The 19,819-nt window shown below is 42.6% G+C and overlaps 1 protein-coding gene across 2 annotated transcripts in view; it reads right to left on the bottom strand.

Moving 5' to 3' along the window:
• The window catches only part of cdkal1 (CDK5 regulatory subunit associated protein 1-like 1), a 186,017-nt gene that overhangs the window by 112,917 nt on the left and 53,281 nt on the right, over positions 1-19,819 (bottom strand). For both annotated transcript variants that reach the window (XM_052579496.1, XM_052579497.1), the window contains exons 6-7: positions 18,348-18,396; positions 10,725-10,845 (exon numbers count right to left, since the gene is read on the bottom strand). In XM_052579496.1, the coding sequence (XP_052435456.1) occupies positions 10,725-10,845; positions 18,348-18,396 (170 nt within the window). The remainder of the gene's footprint in view (positions 1-10,724; positions 10,846-18,347; positions 18,397-19,819) is intronic.

A 19,819-nucleotide genomic window follows, 5' to 3' on the forward strand; every position in this document is an offset into this window, starting at 1 on the left:
AGTTAAGCTTCACAGACACATTGCTACAACGACCCGGTCCTGCAGGTTTGCCTCATACAACATTAGGAAGATTAGACCCTTCCTGTCAGAGCAAGTCACCCAACTTCTTGTCCAAGCTCTTGTTCTCTCCAGACTGGACTATTGCAATGCTCTCCTGGCTCTTCCTGCATGTACTGTCAAGCCTCTGCAGTTGATCCAGAATGCAGCAGCGAAGGTTGTCTTCAATGAGCCAAAAAAAGCTCACGTTACTCCTCTCCTCATCAGGTTACACTGGCTACTAGTAGCTGCTCGCATCAGATTCAAGGTACTGATGCTTGCCTACAAGACGACCACTGGAACGGCACCAACTTACCTAAACTCACTGGTTAAATCTTATGTGTCCTCCAGAAGTTTGCGCTCTTCAAGTGAACGACGCCTTGTGTTGCCATCCCAAAGAAGTTCAAAATCACTCTCACAGATCTTTTCCTGGACTGTGCCCAGCTGGTGGAATGACCTTCCAATCTCAATTCGTACAGCGGAGTCTTTACTCATTTTCAAGAAACATCTAAAGACTCATCTTTTTTGCCTACACTTAACCAACTAACACTAGCACTTTTCCTTTTCTTGTCTTTTCATTTATTTAAAAAAAAAAAAAAAATGGTTAGCCTAATGGTTAGAGGGTTGGACTCCCAATCGAAGGGTTGTGAGTTCTAGTCTCGGGCCGGCAGGAATTGTGGGTGGGGGGAGTGCATGAACAGCTCTCTCTCCACCTTCAATACCACGACTTAGGTGTCCTTGAGCAAGGCATCGAACCCCCAACTGCTCCCCGGGCGCCGCAGCATAAATGATGAACACTGCTCCGGGTGTGTGCTCACAGTGTGTGTGTGTGTGTGTTCACTGCTCTGTGTGTGTGCATTTCGGATGGGTTAAATGCAGAGCACAAATTCTGAGTATGGGTCACCATACTTGGCTGAATGTCACTTCACTTCACTTCACCTGACTGCTTCTATTGTTCTCATTTGTAAATCGCTTTGGATAAAAGCATCTGCTAAATGATTAAATGTAAATGTTAAAAAAAAAAAATTTTTCCTGTTTTGTAAAGAACTGAACTTCTGCTCACCAGGCCTGCATTTATTTGATCCAAAATACATAGTTACATTTCCTAAAGCAGTAATATTGTGAAATATTTTTACTATTTAAAATAACTGCTTTCTATTTGAATACATGTAACAATTTAATTTATTCCTGTGATCAAAGCTAAATTTTCAGCATCGTTACTCCAGTCTTAGTCCAAGTGTAACAATATACTGTACACTATACCATTCAAAAGCTTGGAGTCAGTATATACAGAATTTAAGACTTTTATTTTGCACATACATGATAAATACAATAATCATGTAACAAACTATGCTGTTTTTCAATTCACCAAAAAAAAAAAAAAAAAATAATAATAATAATAATAATAATAAATATATATATATTTATGATGGACATTAATGATGCCCACTGCTCCGGGTGTGCGTGTTCACTGCTGTGTGTGTGTGTGCACTTTGGATGGGTTAAATGCGGAGCACAAAACTTCACTTTTCACTAACTTCTCCAGGCCCCAACACCCCCTATACCTCAGAGGGTTAAAAACAGAAGATAGGGGAAGAGTTTTCTCCTTTGTGTTGAATTCGGTTTATTCTGCTCTCATAACTATACACTGTTTCAGCATTAGCATTCATCATTGTTCTCCGCTCCTGTGACCCGTCAGAACAGAGCTGAGACCCTGTGGTGGCTGTTCTGCTCTATTCTCACTGATAAACAGCTCAATGATGAGGCTCCAGAGGTTCAGTTCTCTCCACACAGACGGCACAGAACATCAGAGTCTGATTAGACACCTGGAGTAAATAACTTCTTAATTACTTCTGCTGAAAGCTGCTCGCCGTGGCTGCGTGTGCCTGTCATTAATTACACCAGCGATACATACGGACAATATACTTCATCACAGCGCGGGGCTAACGGGCCCCTGGTGAGAGTAACCCGCTTTACTCTTTGTTACCGGTTCAACAGTCCTGTGACAGAAAGACAATGCTGAGAGCTCCCCGGACGCTCCCCACTCCCTACATTTATTAATCTGAGCCCCGCGAGTGAGACGCAGCTAAATTACGCTGACCCCCGCCAGTGAGCAGACGCCCATGAGGATGGGTCAGACACGATAATAGCTCGCAGGAGCACGGTGAGACGGGGGCTTGTTTGGGGTTTACTTAAGAGCGTAATTAAAGAAGTTTGAACTGAGAAGCACAGCTCTGCCAGTGGTTCATCATTGTGTTTGAAGGACGGAGGAAAGTCAACAGACAAAGCCTCAGATAGAGACAAAAACTGATCCACACTGCAGTGCTACGACACTCAGAACCTTTGCAGAACATCACTGAAGAATCAAACCGCTACAGGAGTGGGTTTTCCTCAACCAACTGCAGAAACACAGGAAAAACCTCAAGCAGTATTCACAGAGGGCCGTCTGAAAGACCAATGAACAAAGAGCTGAGTTTGTCTTCGGTGTCTGCTGGGAATCTGAGAGATGCATTATCTTCTTCTCCATTAATTGGACCCAGTTTATAAGAGTAGCTTTTATCCAGAGCAGAGCAGGCTGAGCCAAAAGACAAAGCTGTATAAATGGACTGTCAACACCCATGTCCAAGTGATCAAGCAGATCATATTGGCTGAGAAGAGACTAAGACTGTAAACAATCAGACACCTGGAGCATGGCCCAAAGTAAAACACAAGGCAAAACGGGACAATTTGAGGAAAGCTTCCAGGTTCTCTCCGATCTGAAGCAGGAAGAGCTCTTCAATGATGTTTGGCTCAGTTCTGGATGCTCTGTGTGTGTTTGAGTTTTCCTCTCTTACTCCCAAACAGCACATTCAATCCCTAACGGAGGACATTCAAGCACCTCAGTGATGCTTCATTTGCTGACAGCTTTGTCTTCACCGTGTTCTTTGTATTTGTGTCACTGAAGTAATCTCAGGTTTTCCATAACGGCATGTTTACCGTCACCAACGCCATCGTACGCGTGCAGGTTTAGCTCTTACTACTTTCCTGCAGTTGCCAAAGACATTGAATGCTCCTACAATAGCCCTGAGACGGGTGACTAATCAAACACAAGTAAATGAGTGAAAGTGATCAGGCAAATCATTGTTTCAGGTTCAGTTCAAGTAGACATCCTCACATTCACCTTCATCTTACTGTCCAACTTCACACTCAAATGATCAGACTGTTAATATTATCTGTAGTAAATAAAAGTATCTTTGCTATTGGATTCAGGAAAGAGAGCTCTGGCTTGGCTTTGAATGGCTGGCTTCCCCATCTGGACTGTAAAGAGGATAACATTAGGAGAGGATGGATGACCGCTGTAAGAGCCCATGCTGACCAAACGTACAGCCAGTGATCATCCAGACGGCCTGTGAATGAAGCCCCTCTCTACCTCAGTAGATGTTCATCGTCTCAGACTGACTGGAGAATCCTTCATCTGTGCTGAGCTCATGACCCAATCTCACAATAAACCTCACCGCATTCATAACGGCAGGAATAACTTCCTTTGTATTCCCAGGTCAGAGTCTGAGAGAGCTATTGTGTGTGTCATCAGACGTCACCTCAGGGAATAGAGCTGTCCGACAGCAGAATCATTCAGAGAGCAGCCGTCCCTCCAGGGGCCCGAACATCAGGGGACGACACACACACACACACACACACACACACACACACACACACACACACACGCTACGAGACTCCAGCGGTGGAAACACCACCAATACCTGCTCATCTACATCAGCACACACAGAGAAACCCTGCCCTAGTTCTTCTCAAACACATGAGGAACTACTGAAACCACTTGGCCCCGGAAACAATGAACATAAATAATCCACTGAACAGGATTGAGAGATAATCCCAGAAAAATGGAGACGGAGCCTAACGGAGATGAAGATCCCTAACACTCAGATTCATTCTGCGGCCCTGAGCAACACAGAACAAAACAGATCATATCATCAATCTCACAAAGCCACACATCAGACTACAGGCGTCTTCAGAGCCAATTACTGACCTCAACACACACACTCACACACACACACGCACACACACACACACACACACTCACACCATTATCCTTCATATTATAAGCGTCACAGGCAAAACACATTAAGAACCATTTGTGAATTAGTTTATTATATTCAAAACAGTCATAACATATTTAGCATATTGAGCATTTTTTATGCCCCCTTATCTTGAGTTTGGGAGTCATTCTTGTTCATTTTTGGAGGTACTGTTGCCCTAAAACCCGGTCCTGTTGAGGTCCGGTCTGCGATTTCTTCCAATGGAAGGGGTGTGCGATATGAATATTTCTGACTGTGGACGATAAAAATGTCTCAATGAGCTGCTTTTGAAGAAATATCATATTATGCTGCACGCACAATCTATCAGCTGCAGTTCTGGCGGCACGTATTGAATATCTTGTGACAGCTGACATATCCAGAAAAACATATGAGAAAAACACAAAACTAAGGTGGGAGCTCTACTCCCTTCCACCGCTGACCTTCAGAGAGCTAAGGACACAGAGAAACCCTTGACAGAACAGGGCAAACACAATTAACTCAACATTACGTTCAGCTGAAGACTTGAGCTGGTTAGGAGGCATGAACGTCCATCAGACAGCAGATTGACATCTCCTGAGCAGAAACAGACCATTAGTGGAGTCATTCTGACCGATTCCAGCATCGTCTCACTATTTCCATCCGCTCAGGCTGCTACAGACAGACAGACGAGTGGATTTCAAGTGGAACAGCAGCAATGAAATACAGAAGAGGAATAGAGGAGTGCGACCAGCAGACAATGCTCCAGGAAGATTCATTCATAAATGCTAAACACATAACATGGTCAACTGATTGCTAAACGTGAATCCAGGGAGCAAACGTGGAACTCTGACTTTAACTACTGATGGAGAACATGCCAAAACTAAATACATGTAAACGCATGTAAATAGAAAGAAAAGCAACAACAACTGTGCACGTGTTCTACATCACTGCTCTTGTGAGATTTCTCTGGGAGAAATTCTGTTTGATCATTCATTTATTCTTTAGGATCAATTAAAATGGACTCAAATGGTTCAAAAGTGCACCGTTTTCATGATTTCAGGCTCGGGAGGTCAGAGTTTCAGAAGATCCAGGAAGCTCAGGTGAAGCCTGGAGCTCAAAGGCAAGATGCATTATTCATGATGTGTAAATACAGCACCAACACAATGTGAACGGCATTCTACAGAGATACGTTTAATATGTGTGACATCTGAAATAAATGAATTCAAGAACATCTGAATGAATTGAAATGTTAATGGCGTTGTGTGGAGCTCTCTGGAGAGAGACGGCTGATATTACAACCAGTGAAGCTGAATTTCAATGAAGGTATCCAAGGTCAAGCTCTTATCACCGCAATCGCTGGACATGAAGAGACTCCGCTGTTAGACGGTGAAATGTGTTTTATACACAGAACAGTGCTGCGGTTTCTTTACCTAAACCTCTCTGAATGCTTCATCTGCCCAGAAACTACAGGGAAATGCATCTTGTGTGGAAATAAATGCATCTGGTGATTGGTTTGTCTCTCTTCCATGATGTGCTCCAGCAGCGGTGAGGAACAGCTGCTCCAGACTGGAGCCAATGGAAACTCATAAGCTAATGTTTTTCACAGGACACGTCTCTCTGATCAGAGCAGGACGAGCCAGAAAGAGCTGCAGACGAGGGACTCTCGCTGTAACACCAGACTCTGATCAAGATCATGTCAGCAACCGTCGTCTCACTCCTTCAGGAGCGGTGTTTGAAAGAATCCATGTGAAGATAAACACTTTAAAAGCGCTTTAGACTTTAGACTCTGCCCCGGTACGAGTTGACAAGCTGTTCATTAGTCTGTTTAATGAAATACGATCAAATGTAGTTGCAATAAATGCATTAAGAATCCGTACACCTGCAGCAGTGGAGGACTATTATTCTGCTGCGTGAAACTGCGGAGACGTTTTTTTATTTTTCGATTTTAATATAAAAATATTAAAAACTAATATTATATATATATATATATATATATATATATATAGAGAGAGAGAGAGAGAGAGAGAGAGAGAGAGAGAGAGAGAGAGATATAAATAGAAAGTGAAGTGAGAAAGTGAAGTGACATTCAGCCAAGTATGGTGACCCATACTCAGAATTTGTGCTCTGCATTTAACCCATCCGAAATGCACACACACAGAGCAGTGAACACACACACACACACTGTGAGCACACACCCGGAGCAGTGGGCAGCCATTTATGCTGCGGCGCCCGGGGAGCAGTTGGGGGTTCGATGCCTTGCTCAAGGACACCTAAGTCGTGGTATTGAAGGTGGAGAGAGAACTGTACATGCACTCCCCCCACCCACAATTCCTGCCGGACAGAGACTAGAACTCACAACCCTTCGATTGGGAGTCCAACCCTCTAACCATTAGGCCACGACTTATTTAAATAGGCTTATTTAAATAGATATATATATAGAAATATATAAGAAAACTGTTTGGAGGCAAAATATATATTTATAAATATATATAAAGTAGATTCTTTTGCCTCCAAACGGTTTTCTTTTTTGACCAGGCACAAACGCGGCAGACGTGTTCATCCATCAGTCTCAGGACAGGACGTCAAATACTTCATGTTTCTGGAAGAGTTCATGTGTTCATCTGACCTTTACAGCAACACTGAGCTTCTCCAAAAACCATTCCAGCTGCTTCAGGCTTCAGTAAACTACTGCCAGCAATCCCACCGCCGTCAAATAAAACAGCTGCTATCAGCCATCTGGGAAAACCGTCACAGAGGAGGAGAAAAACTGTGTGGAGCTCGAGAACAAACACAAAACTAAAGCTACATAACTAAAGAGAACAACCCCGTCTTACAGATATATAACCTCAAAAACTGCAGTGAAAAGTGTGTTTCAATCAAGTCAAACAAGTTCAGAGCATTGAAATGGCATTCACACTTTACATTTCTAAATGAAAGAGTGAAGCAGATGTTTACAGAGAGTCAAAGAGTGAGGAAAGGAAAAATAAGAAGAACTGATGAAAATAGACTGGTCCAAGGCAGAGCAAGTGATTCTGCTAAAAGCCTCAGTCCAGTTTTCCTAGAACAACACAGAATCCAAACCAAACACAACATAAGATTACAGCAACCAACAAACAATCTGTCCGTCCACATCAGACATGCCAAAATCCATCAAACATCACAGCCAATCAGAGAAGTGTGGGTGGAGCCTCTCTCACACTCTCAATGAAATGGATAAAATAAATGATAAAAAATTACAAACTTTAACATTACTGAAAATACATACTACGTGACTGATTCAATTTTTCATGAAATATACTTGTTTGTTCACACTGACTTTACAACTTCTCAGTATCCCTCAATAACCTAGCTTCTCAATATCCCTCCTCGACTCCTCACTCCTCCGTCCTCTGACCCGGAAACTGATCGAGCACAGCCATCTTGAAGGACATCTCAATTCTCTAATTGGACCACGAGGATCGAGGAGGGAGGAGGCTTCATGAGGAGCGAGGGTACACAGGTGTATCCTATGCGCAAGTCTTTTATCGACTTAACATGATGCACGTATAAATTCTCCTCCACTTCACATCTGTTGTAATAATTTTTATTTAAATTTTACCATTTCGCTTCAAATAAACCAGGCATGTCATATATTTCAAACAGGGCATCTTGCTTTATTAATATTTATTATGAATGTCTTAATTAACAAACTTTAACAACATAAGGGCAGATCCCTTAAATCACAGCTAATGACACTGAAGTAATGCTGAACGGAGTGAGGATAAATCATTTCACTTGATTCAAGTCTTCCATCCTCACGTCTTTTCCTTGCGTCCTTCCCTCGCATCCTGAAGAGGTGGAGCTAAGACACGAGGAAAGGAAACGAGGAAAGGAAGCGAGGATGCACAAATAAGAAATGAGAAGCACTCTATGTCTATCTACTTGCCGTTTTAAGATGAATTGCTTGAAGTATTCACCCAACTGTGAGTCGCTTTGGATAAGTGTTTGCAAAATGAATAAAGGTAAAATAAATTCCCTTGATCTTTTGACACATACGAGGCCATTGCACTATAAAAACATCCTGAAAGTTTCAGAACTCAAAACAGTCATTAGTCAGATCACTACCTGCTTGGCCTGTTGCCTGTTTAGCTCCTCCCACTGACTCCTGGTCGCTATCAATCAGACACAACGATTAGCCAATCACAGCAGTGAGCGTTTACTTCACAATCTACAATCCTCCACATGTTCAAACAAAGCGTACTGATGATAGGGTTAAAAACAGAGAAATTGCCTATTACTTCTAAATTTGTTTTTTATTTTATGTTTATGTAAAAATCTTGATAATATAAGCAGATCACAGAGAACAAAAAACCATAATAAAGGCAGTTCATGGCCACTTTGACGCCTGAGCCAGAGTAAACACGATCAGATCTGGAGGAGGATCTGAGCCTGGGACAGAGATGAGAGGCTGGATGATGGATAGGACGTCCTGTCGACGGAGAGAAACCTCACAGAGAGCTCTCTATCTGCACCGTCTCCAGAGGACAGGCCTGATGTAAGAGCAGCTCGAGAGCAAAGACCGCTCTAGTGTTGAATAAAGACACACTGACACAGAGGAGATAACGTCACACATGAATACACATGACTATTATTACACTCCAGACACCACTGATGATTCAAACTGAACTGTCCATTATTTTGGCTGCATTTATCATCAATGTATCAGTTATGTGTTATCCTTCTGTTTTTTTTTTTTTGTTCGTTGTTTTTTTTTTTTGCCAGATAAACAACATAATTAAATATTACAAATTTGAAATGATTGTTAGCAGTTTGTAGTATAGTTTCTCAAAAGCAGCTTGACTGTAAATGTTAAATAACTAAAGTTCACAACTGATGATGTTGTGTGTGTGTGTGTGTGTGTGTGTATCATATCAGGACACAACTCTGTATAATGACATGGGTATGACACAGGTATTACAAGGAGAGAGTGACTTATGAGGACATAACCCATGTCCCCATTTTTCAAAACACTTATAAATCATACAGAATGAGTTTTTTTGAGAAATTAAAAATGCACAAAGTTTCCTGTGAGGGTTAGGGTTAGGTGTAGGGTTGGTGAAGGGCCATAGAATATACAGTTTCTACAGAATAAAAACCATTACACCTATGGGATAAACACACTTTACACAAAAACAAACGTGTGTGTGCGTGTGTGTGTGTGTGTGTGTGTGTGATCCTGGTGTCCCTTCGAAACACACACATCTCTCTCGCAGGACTAACACTGGAGTGTTGATCTGGATGATGTTCAGGTTTACACCGAGAGCTTGAGGTGATGAAAGATCTCACAGCGTCTCATCGGCTCTTTCTGCGCTGCTGCTTGTGTTGAGATGAACACAGGACAGCCCTGGATCAGCCAGTTCTCACACAGAGACGCACAGCTCAACTACAGCAACAATGATGCTCTCGGTGTTATACAGTGAGGAGAGACGGCACACGACTCCTCACAGGATCGAACACTGGGAGTCGAATGTGTTTGTCCTCCAGATGACACACATCATGTGAACACAACAGAAAACCCATCCAGGCTGCTTCTAAACAACTCTCTGACTTATTCAATTCCCCAACATATCTTCCTTCTCAGGAAAAAGCAAATCCTCTCCATGACTGCCATTGGCTCATCTGTGTTCGAGGGGAGGGGCTTATGGATAGGTCAACTGCCTTCAGTAAAGAGCTCAAAGCTCACGACTTGCAGCTAGAGTTTGCTCAAAAAGCCCTTTTGCTTAGAAAATCCTCCCGAGTACAGACTTCACTGGGCAGGAAAACACGGCAGAACGTCCTAAAGTCCCAAAACAGCATGTTCTCCTCCCATGAAGACTCTCCTCCGCGTCTCGAGGTGTTTCCATTTGCATCTTATTTGGTTCTAAGTGGCTCTGAGAGACGAGCTTTTAATTAAGCCGCCGGGATGCTGGGGATTTGTTGAACGCTGTCGAGCAAACAGGCAGATTACGGAGCGACCTCTGGAGATCGTCAGACACACAGCCTCCGGTCCAGCTGTGTCCTCACTGAAGGGTCAGCTCACAGGACCAGACCGCTGCTGTCAGGACGCTGGAGCACCGGGGTCAGAGGCACACACACACACACACACGGCAGACGGGACACTGCTTCTCTGTTTGCTCACACATCTGGGCTTCAGAGAGAAGCTACACTTGTTTGTACTGATGCTCGAGCTCCAGTGAATCTGACGCTGGACATCACTGTACACGGACCTGCCTGAGGAGCAGTTTCTCTGATAGTATTTCAGTTATCATATCACGTGTGTTTCCTGTCAGCTGTTCAGAATCAGAATCAATGGCAACATTTTTCTCATCTAATTGGTCAGTCTCAGATGGCTTGCACACACAACCGAATCATTTCCAGCAGATTCTTACAGCAACACATACATCACAAACTAACACAAAAAGAGATGTGGACTGCACACGCACACACACACACACACACACACACACGTGGGGTTTTATGGGTTCATTCCGCAGGTGTAATGGTCTTTCTCCTGTACAGACTGTATTTTCTATCCTCTTACCCTAACTCTACCTCTCACACAAAATCCAGTGAGCCTGAATCGTTCATGAGTGTGTCTGTCCGTTCACATCTTACCCTGTGTTGATGGAAATGATTTCAATCAGCGGGTTCTTCCTGATCTTGGGCAGATCCAGCCGCGCTCCTCCCAGACGCTTGCCTTTCTCCTTCTTCTGACCCAGCAGACGCACGGAGTGACCTGCAACACACACACATCACCCGAGGAACAGAATCATCACACCCCAGTCCATCAATACAAGCTGATGCCAAAGAGAAAACAGAACAAAGCATTGTGCTCCTTTCCAACAATCACACATTAGCTTCAGGCCACGAGAGAGAGAGAGTGAGACAGAGAGAGAGACGTGAGACATGACCGTAAATACATCCCCATCATTCAGAGTCCCTGAGCTGAACCCTCCAGGTGTTCACACTAGAGGTCGACCGATGTATCAGTTTACCGATTAATCGGCACCGATAGTTGATTGCTGGAACAATCGGTTATCTACAAAAATCCATGCCGATAGTTTTCTGGGTTGAGTCCGTTGCTGGAGCGGGGTCAGGGTTCATTATACAGTGTGACAGCGTCCTCTAGTGGCTGAATCACTGACAGCATATGCTGTGTGTTTAGACACGTGATGCTGAACAGAGAGAGACACTTCAGACAGAAAACACTGATGCTCCTCAGAGTGCCATTCACATAGTTGAACATTAAATTACATTATATTCGCCCTGAATCCTTGTTAATGTACATAAATAGACATAAATAGACACCTTCATTTATAGAGCTATAATATAGATCGTTCTTTCGGTTTGCTTTGATTTTTACACAGTGAACTTCAAACTTATCTGTGTCTCATTGTTCATTCTTGAAGTAAACTTGTGTCCGTTTGGTGAATAAATGCATTGTTTTAGAGCGCTGCTCGCGTCTGGAGTGTGTGTGATACCGGTGAGTTCTCCGACTCAGCGCTGCTCTTATTCTGATTAGATCATCATTAAGTGTTCAATTACAGAAGCAGTTCAAGTGTGAGAGTATACATTGTGCTGGTATAATTGTAGGGCTCTATGATTTCTGTGACGCGGATCACCAAAAAAAAAGATTCCTGCATGTTCTGCGTGACGGTCAATGAATGGCGCAGACGCAAGGTTTCATTTTTAACACATATAATGTTACTGAAGCATGTGATACTCACGGTGATTTCAGCATTTGCACCTGTCTCACTAACAGATTTCATTGGGCCCTGTTAAGAGTGTGGTAATTTCTACATTTACTATTACTATTATTACTTTTATTATTACTACTACTGCTACTACTACTAGTAGTAGTAGTACTAGTAGTAGTATGGTTCAGTCCTTTTTTATTTTTTTATAAATAAAGCACTATTTTAGTTTTTGTTCAATATCCATTTGCAAAAATATCGGTTAATTAATCGGTATCGGCCAGTGTGGTCCTATCTAGCTATCAGTATCAGCAAAATCCAATATCGGTCGAACTCTAGTTCACACACACACACACACACACACACACCTTACATTACAACAACATGAAAATGAACTCAGGTTCCAAGAAATGCTGCAATAAAGAGATCTGAGACTGACACACACTGTAACAACCTGATCCACACACACAACCCCTTTATTCACACAACAATACACTTATTATTATTCTGATAATGGTTTTAAATAAATAATCCTGAATAAAGGAATAACAGGGTCTGTGACAAACATCTTGAGCATGATGTATGTCTGCACAGAAGAATTGTGGGAACTGCATCCATTAGAGACTCTGAAAGGCCTAAACACACACACTGTAATCATCAACTGTATTTGTCCAAGACTGTGACAAAACCTCTGACTTCTTCCACAGAGCACGAGGCAGTCAGAGACGCTCTTCTCTGTGTGACACATGTGCTACTATATTCCAGGTCTTCTGAAGTCAGATCAAACCTCAACCACGGCCGGCAACATTTACATTTAATCATTTAGCAGACGCTTTTATCCAAAGCGATTTACAAATGAGAACAATAGAAGCAGTCAGGTCAACAAGAGAACAACAACAGTATACAAGCGCCATGACAAGTCTCAGTTAGACTAGTACAGAACGCATAGCCAGGTTTTTTTTTTTTTTTTTTTTTTTATGAAAAGACAAGAAAAGAAGGGAAAGTGCTAGTATTAGTTGGTTAAGTGCTGGCGAAAAAGATGAGGCTTTAGATGTTTCTTGAAAATGAGTAAAGACTCAGCTGTTCAAATTGAGATTGGGAGGTCATTCCACCAGCTGGGCACAGTCCAGGAAAAGATCCGTGAGAGTGATTTTGAATTTCTTTGGGATGGCACCACAAACGGTTGGGTCCATCAGTGATGAAGGTGATCATCAGCAGAGATCTGATGAGGGAGAGCACATTCATGCGGGTCTTAGGGTACCCCACGGCAACCCTAGTGTGAATCGAGGAAAAGACCGACTAGTGTAAAGACCATCGACTCTACCTGTGCGACTCCACCGAGCAAGGACACCGACAGGGCACTTGAGTATTGCTTTTCTCTTCTTTCTTTACTTTTTGCATAGCTTGTTCTCAAGTACTTATTTCTTACACTTGTAGTCACTATGTGCTTTTAGATCTCTACTATCACTACTAACACTCGAAGAGCACGCTATGTACGTCGCAGGAAGGCCTGTCTGACAAACCTACGGCCTGTCCCTCTGACCTCTACTACTATGCTCTCTATTCCAGTTGGTCTCTGGAACTGCCAGTCTGCAGTTAACAAAGCAGACTTCATTTCTTCTATTGCTACTCTTTCTGGTCTCGACCTCATGGCACTGACTGAGACTTGGATAAAACCTGAAGACACTGCCACCCCTGCAGCCCTCTCCATTAATTTCACTTGTTCCCACACTCCTCATACCACTGGGAGGGGTGGAGGTACAGGTCTCCTTATATCAAAAGAATGGAAAATTTGATCTTCAGACATCACCTACAGGTACTGGTTCATTTGAATCACATGCCATTACTGTAACACACCCTGTTAAAATCCACTTTGTGGTCATTTATCGTCCCCCAGGTCAATTGGGAAACTTCTTGGAGGAGTTGGATGTGGTGCTATCAAACTTTACTGAAGATGGTACTCCTCTGGTACTGCTTGGCGACTTCAACATCCACTTAGATAAACCCCAGGCTGCTGACTTCAAAACTCTGCTCACCTCATTTGATCTCAAGCTAGTGTCTACTACAGCGACTCACAAATCGGGCAACCAACTGGACCTCATCTACACGCTGTTGCTCTGTGGACACCTCTTTAGTTGCTCCACTGCACACCTCTGATCACTTCCTCATTACTGCTAACCTAACACTTACTCCTGAAGTGGCACACACTCCAACGCACGTCACCTTTCGACACAACCTCACTCACTCTCTCCATCTCGCCTATCTTCTGTGGTTTCATCCTCACTTCCTCCACTCTCTCAGTTTTCTGCTCTGGACACGAACAGTGCTACGGACACTCTTTGCTCCACTTTAACATCTTGCCTGGGCAACTTTTGCCCACTGTCGTCTAGACCAGCACGCACCGCCCCATCTGCCCCCTGGCTGTTCCTCAAGGCTCAGTGCTTGGACCACTTCTCTTCTCCGTCTACATGACATCTTTAGGATCTGTCATTCAGAAGCATGGCTTTTCTTATCACTGCTACGCTGATGACACCCAACTCTACTTCTCATTCCAGCCAGATGACCCGACGGTAGCTGCTCGCATTTCAGCCTGTCTGAGTGACATTTCTAGCTGGATGAATGACCATCACCTTCAACTTAACCTTACGAAGACAGAACTCCTGGTGATTCCAGCTAACCCATAGTTTCATCACAACTTCTCTACAGAGCTGGGTTCATCAACCATAACTCCTTCGAGGACAGCCAGAAACCTAGGAGTTGTGATGGATCATCAGTTAAGCTTCACAGACACATTTCTACAACAACCCGATCCTGCAGATTTGCCTCATACAACATTAGGAAGATTAGACCCTTCCTGTCAGAGCAAGTCACCCAACTTCTTGTCCAAGCTCTTGTTCTCTCCAGACTGGACTATTGTAATGCTCTCCTGGCTCTTCCTGCATGTACTGTCAAGCCTCTGCAAATGATCCAGAATGCAGCAGCGAGGGTTAACTTCTATGAGGCAAAAAAAGCTCACGTTACTCCTCTCCTCATCAGGTTACACTGGCTACCAGTAGCTGCTCGCATCAAATTCAAGGGACTGATGCTTGTCTACAAGACGACCACTGGCACAGCACCAACTTACCTAAACTCACTGGTTAAATCTTATGTGTCCTCCAGAAGTTTGCGCTCTTCAAGTGAACGACGCCTTGTGGTGCCATCCCAAAGAAATTCAAAATCACTCTCACAGATCTTTTCCTGGACTGTGCCCAGCTGGTGGAATGACCTCCCAATCTCAATTTGAACAGCTGAGTCTTTACTCATTTTTTTTAAGAAACATCTAAAGACTCATCTTTTTCGCCAGCACTTAACCAACTAATACTAGCACTTTTCCTTCTTTTCTGGTCTTTTCATTAAACAAAAAAAAAAAGCCTGGCTATGTGTTCTATACTAGACTAACTGAGACTTGTCATGGCGCTTGTATACTGTTGTTATTCTCTTGTTGACCGACAAGTTGTTGTTCTCATTTGTAAAATCGCTTTGGATAAAAGCGTCTGCTAAATGATTAAATGTAAATGTAGATCACGAAAGGCTCTGATCTGGTCTTTAGTGTTCAGTCAGTCATGATCATGTATATCCATCCACCCTGAAGACATCCGTCAGTCCCTCACCCAAACCAACACTCAAAACTGAGCAAGACCCGATGTCATCATTCACGAAACACCGCTCTCTAGAACTAAACAAGTCTCCCATCATCCTAGGAAAGGTCATTCAGTTCAGTCACATGACGCAGAAGACTGTGAGGACCTTCTCATACTTTCTTCAGTGATTCAGACACATTCGAGGAACATCAGGCATCAGTCCAACTGTTGTGACACAACAGATCTGCTGTTTTACACTGTGCTTGTTCCAGTGTATTCTGGGATTGTGTTCACAGTGAAGAACATGTGTAGAGTGGACGTCACGCTAGGATTTGACCAGCACTCTACCCAAAATTCCACTTTTTCACTGGAGGAAGTGTTATCATGGATAGTAGACTATGTATTTGAGTTAAAAGCGTCTTAATGCTGGATTTTGTTTTTTTCTTCTCCAGATGTTCACTGATGGACTGGAGTTCTGTGGATTATTGTGATGTTTTTAACAGCTGTTTGGACTCTCATTCTGACGGCACCCATTCACTGCAGAGCATCCATTGATGAGACACTGATGCAGTGCTACATTTCTACAAACCTGATGAAGAAACAAAGTCATCCTGATCATAATTTTCCATCAGAATGTCTCCTGTCTTCCTGTCGCTGTGGGGGCGAGATGCTTCTTCCTCTTTTATGCGGCTGTGGATTGATCAAGTGGACAGAGAGAGGCAGCGGTCAGCCTCCGGTCTCCTCCTGATGCTCACAGCAGGAGATCTTCACCTACTCCTAAACAGCCAACTCCTAACTCCTGCTAACAAGACTACTTAAAAATCTCTAGTTTTATCTTCAGTGTTGAGCAGCGTTCTGCTGCAGCTGTTCACAGAAACAAAGAGCTATATCTGTGTGTGTGTGTGTGTGTTTGTCTGTGTGTGCGCGTGTGCTCACTCATGAAATGCAGCTCTAAGGCCCCGTCCACACGGAGACGTGTTTCTGTGAATATGCACAAATTTTTTATCGGATAGGCGTTTCGCCCACATGGACCCAGCGTTTTCGTAAGGTGAAACCGCTATTTTTTGAAACCGGGTCCCAAAGTGGATAAATTTGAAAACGCCGTCTTTGCGTTTTCGTCAGGACGGCTAATCCGTATATTTTCTGAAACGATGACGTCATCAGCCCACGTCTCCCCCCTAGTCAGACAGCTCTACGTCACGTAACCGCAACAAAAACATGAACAAACACTGAACGATTGTCTTTTTATTAACTAACATTAACACAGATTAATAAATGTATTATTCCATGTTCATTTGTGTACCACGCGCAAGGTTTATGAGCATAGTCCAAGTCTTCTGTTTTTAGTGTATCTCTGTGGCAGAATTACAGCGCCACATACTGGTCTGGCATGTATACTACATCATTTTGCGGTTTCGTGTGGACGCGGATATTTCTTGAGACGAGGAAAAAAAAGATCGGATTGGGGTAAACTCCTTCTCCGTGTGGACGGGGCCTAAAGTAACCTGCCAAAACACTGAGCACACAATCAACATTTTGTTAGATGTCTTGTCTCTCCAATGGTGCAGTGTTTCTTCATCATCATCATGTTACTTTGTAGTAGTAGTAGACGAGCAATTGATCATCTTTGTAATAATTTGCACTAATGAACTGATAACATTTGAAATGTATATTGAAGTAAAATGATGAAACATTGATTTCAGTCTGTACTCGAACATAAAAATAACAAACACCCTTCTTCTTCTTCTTCTTCTGGGAGTCCATCATACGGTGTATCCTTTGATTGCTAAAGAGCCATATCCACTCACACGCACACATAAACTACTGTCACAATACTGGGCAAAAATGCTAGCACTGTAGTTTTAGTTAGCAGGGGACCATTCCCAACAATTAGGGCTGGGATAAAAGATTATTTTTTAAACGATTAATCTAACGATTATTTTTTCGATGAATCGATTAATCTAACAATTTTTTTCAGACCGTTTCGATTTCGATTATCTCCCCATTAACTGCCTACTAACAATTTATACATGTTGATTTACATATCTGAATGAAAAAAAAATGAATTCCTTGACATTGCAATATATGTTTATTGCTCTTAAAATTACAAAATAAAAGACTGACTAAGAAAGCATTACTTTGCACTTGTATAGAGATAGCATTCAATAAAACCTTGAAGCCCTGAAAACACATAGCTTACTGAAACAAGCTTCCTGAACACACAGGGCCTAGCTTACTGAAAAAAAGTTAGTTCAGATGAAAATAACAACAACTTGATGTCTAGCATTCAATAAAAAAGGTCACACAAAATACTTGTTTAGAGCAATTGAAAGAATACAGTAACCAATGTAAACTTGAGGGCTTTAAGCTAATACAGAGAGTGCTTTTCCAAAAAAAAAAAATATTAACAGTGGGAGCCAGCAGCCTGTCATGGAGAAAAAAAAAAAATCCACGTGAAACTTTGGTTTCACCCTTTTTCTATCGTGTCTAAGGATTTTGGTTAATATGCACAAAAGGGTGAGAGAGAGAGAGAGAGAGCAAGACAGCGCTCGTGTAGTTTGAAGACTGTGAGTGTGCACGCAGCCGGGGCTCTCTCTCGTATGTGCCCTGTCAGGCGCAGCAGTCATTCTATTCTACATCACTCACCGATCAAATAAGGCTTTGACAGCCGCCAAAAAAAAGATCAATGCAGAAAAACCCCTGGATTGGTTATATAGCGTTGGACAGAATGTTGATCCAGCCATCGCGTATATTCAATGCACATAAGGTAAACATTTTGCAAACGTTTTTTAGAGGAATAAAAACAGGTCGACGAATCGATGCGCATATTTTGCATCTGACGAGCTCAGAAGAGAACACAGAGACTCAGATGACTAAACATGCACAAAAAGGTGTGTGTGTGTGTGTGTGTGTGTGTGTCTGACCTTTGATTGCCTCGTCCACGACCTCCACAACTCGATCGATCTGCTGGACCTACAGAGACACAGAGAGACGCTGTGAGAACTCATCCAGAGGTCAGTCATGTGAACGCCTGTCGTGATGATGTAGAGACGGTGACACATGTGCTTCTGCTGTCATATGAACCCACTACAACTCAGTAAGACATACCGTATTTTCTGGACTATAAGTCGCACTTTTTTTCATAGTTTGGCTGGTCCTGCGACTTATAGTCAGGTGTGACTTATTTATCAAAATTAGTTTGACGAACTGAGAGAAAACATTAGATTCCTCTCGCGGCTGGAGACTGTCATGTTTTCTCTTGGTTCTAAATAAATGCGTCTTATAGTCCAGTGCGACTTATATAGGTTTTTTTCCTCGTCATGAACTATTTTTGGACTGATGCGACTTATACTCAGGTGTGACTTATAGTCCGAAAAATACGGTATGTCTTTCATCATTAACATTAATTTAATGTGATTTCTGCTTCTAATAGTATAATCATGTGTTCTCACACACAACAGGGCTCAACATGAAGCTTTGACATGTGCTTGTCCTTTGGTAAAGTAAATCGGTCATGCACTTGTCCGAGTACAAAAGTTACTTGTCCATGGCAAAAAAAAAAAAAAAAAGATAAAAAATCCATTCTGAAGTTTGTTGCTGATTCTTTAATCAGGTTACTTGTGGAGTTGGACAGATGACTCGGATCAAGCTCCTCTCATCAGTAAACAGCAGCGGATCAGGCACTGCTTTCAATGATTATATTAATTACGAGGCACTTGAGAAGTTGTCTGAAGGCAGAACCGATAGATGTGTCATGCATGTGTGAACGGATGAGGAGATGAAGGATGGTGATGCTCTGCAGACAGATGTTTCTCTACACCTGTGTCTGAAACACCTGTAATCTGGAACTAAACTGACCTTGTTCTAGGTTTGGGCTGATAGACCATAGTATCATGAATCAACAATAGTCAGAGATATCGCCTGTGACTGATGCCTTTGACAATATCAAGACCATTAATACTACTACTACTGCTATTATCAGGCTAGCATTATTATCTAATTAATATTAGGGCTCATTTGTTCCATCAGTTTTATTGTTAGGTGTTTGTGTTGGTGATTGCATCGGTCAGTCATCGGTCAGATGGAGATCTGTTGTTCAGAGCGTGCTCTTCATCATTAACAGCTAAAGGGAGATGTGTAAATAAAGATTCCTTCATCAAACAGTGTGGATAGCTTCACTGATTATAACAGGAGTGTTATAAAGTGCATAAACTCACACTAGACTGAAGTCAGTGATGTTCTTCAGTAGTGTACAGTAGATGCTCGTGTTCTGTAGCTGCTGTATGAATAACCCATGAATATCATAACATCCATATGCTACTTGACTAAAGAGATGTAACAGTTAATAGACAGACAGACAGGACGAGATCAGCTGATTCCTCAGAGCCTCTTCTGC

Source organism: Carassius gibelio, chromosome B16, assembly GCF_023724105.1.
Source record: "Carassius gibelio isolate Cgi1373 ecotype wild population from Czech Republic chromosome B16, carGib1.2-hapl.c, whole genome shotgun sequence".
Lineage (NCBI taxonomy): Eukaryota > Metazoa > Chordata > Actinopteri > Cypriniformes > Cyprinidae > Carassius > Carassius gibelio.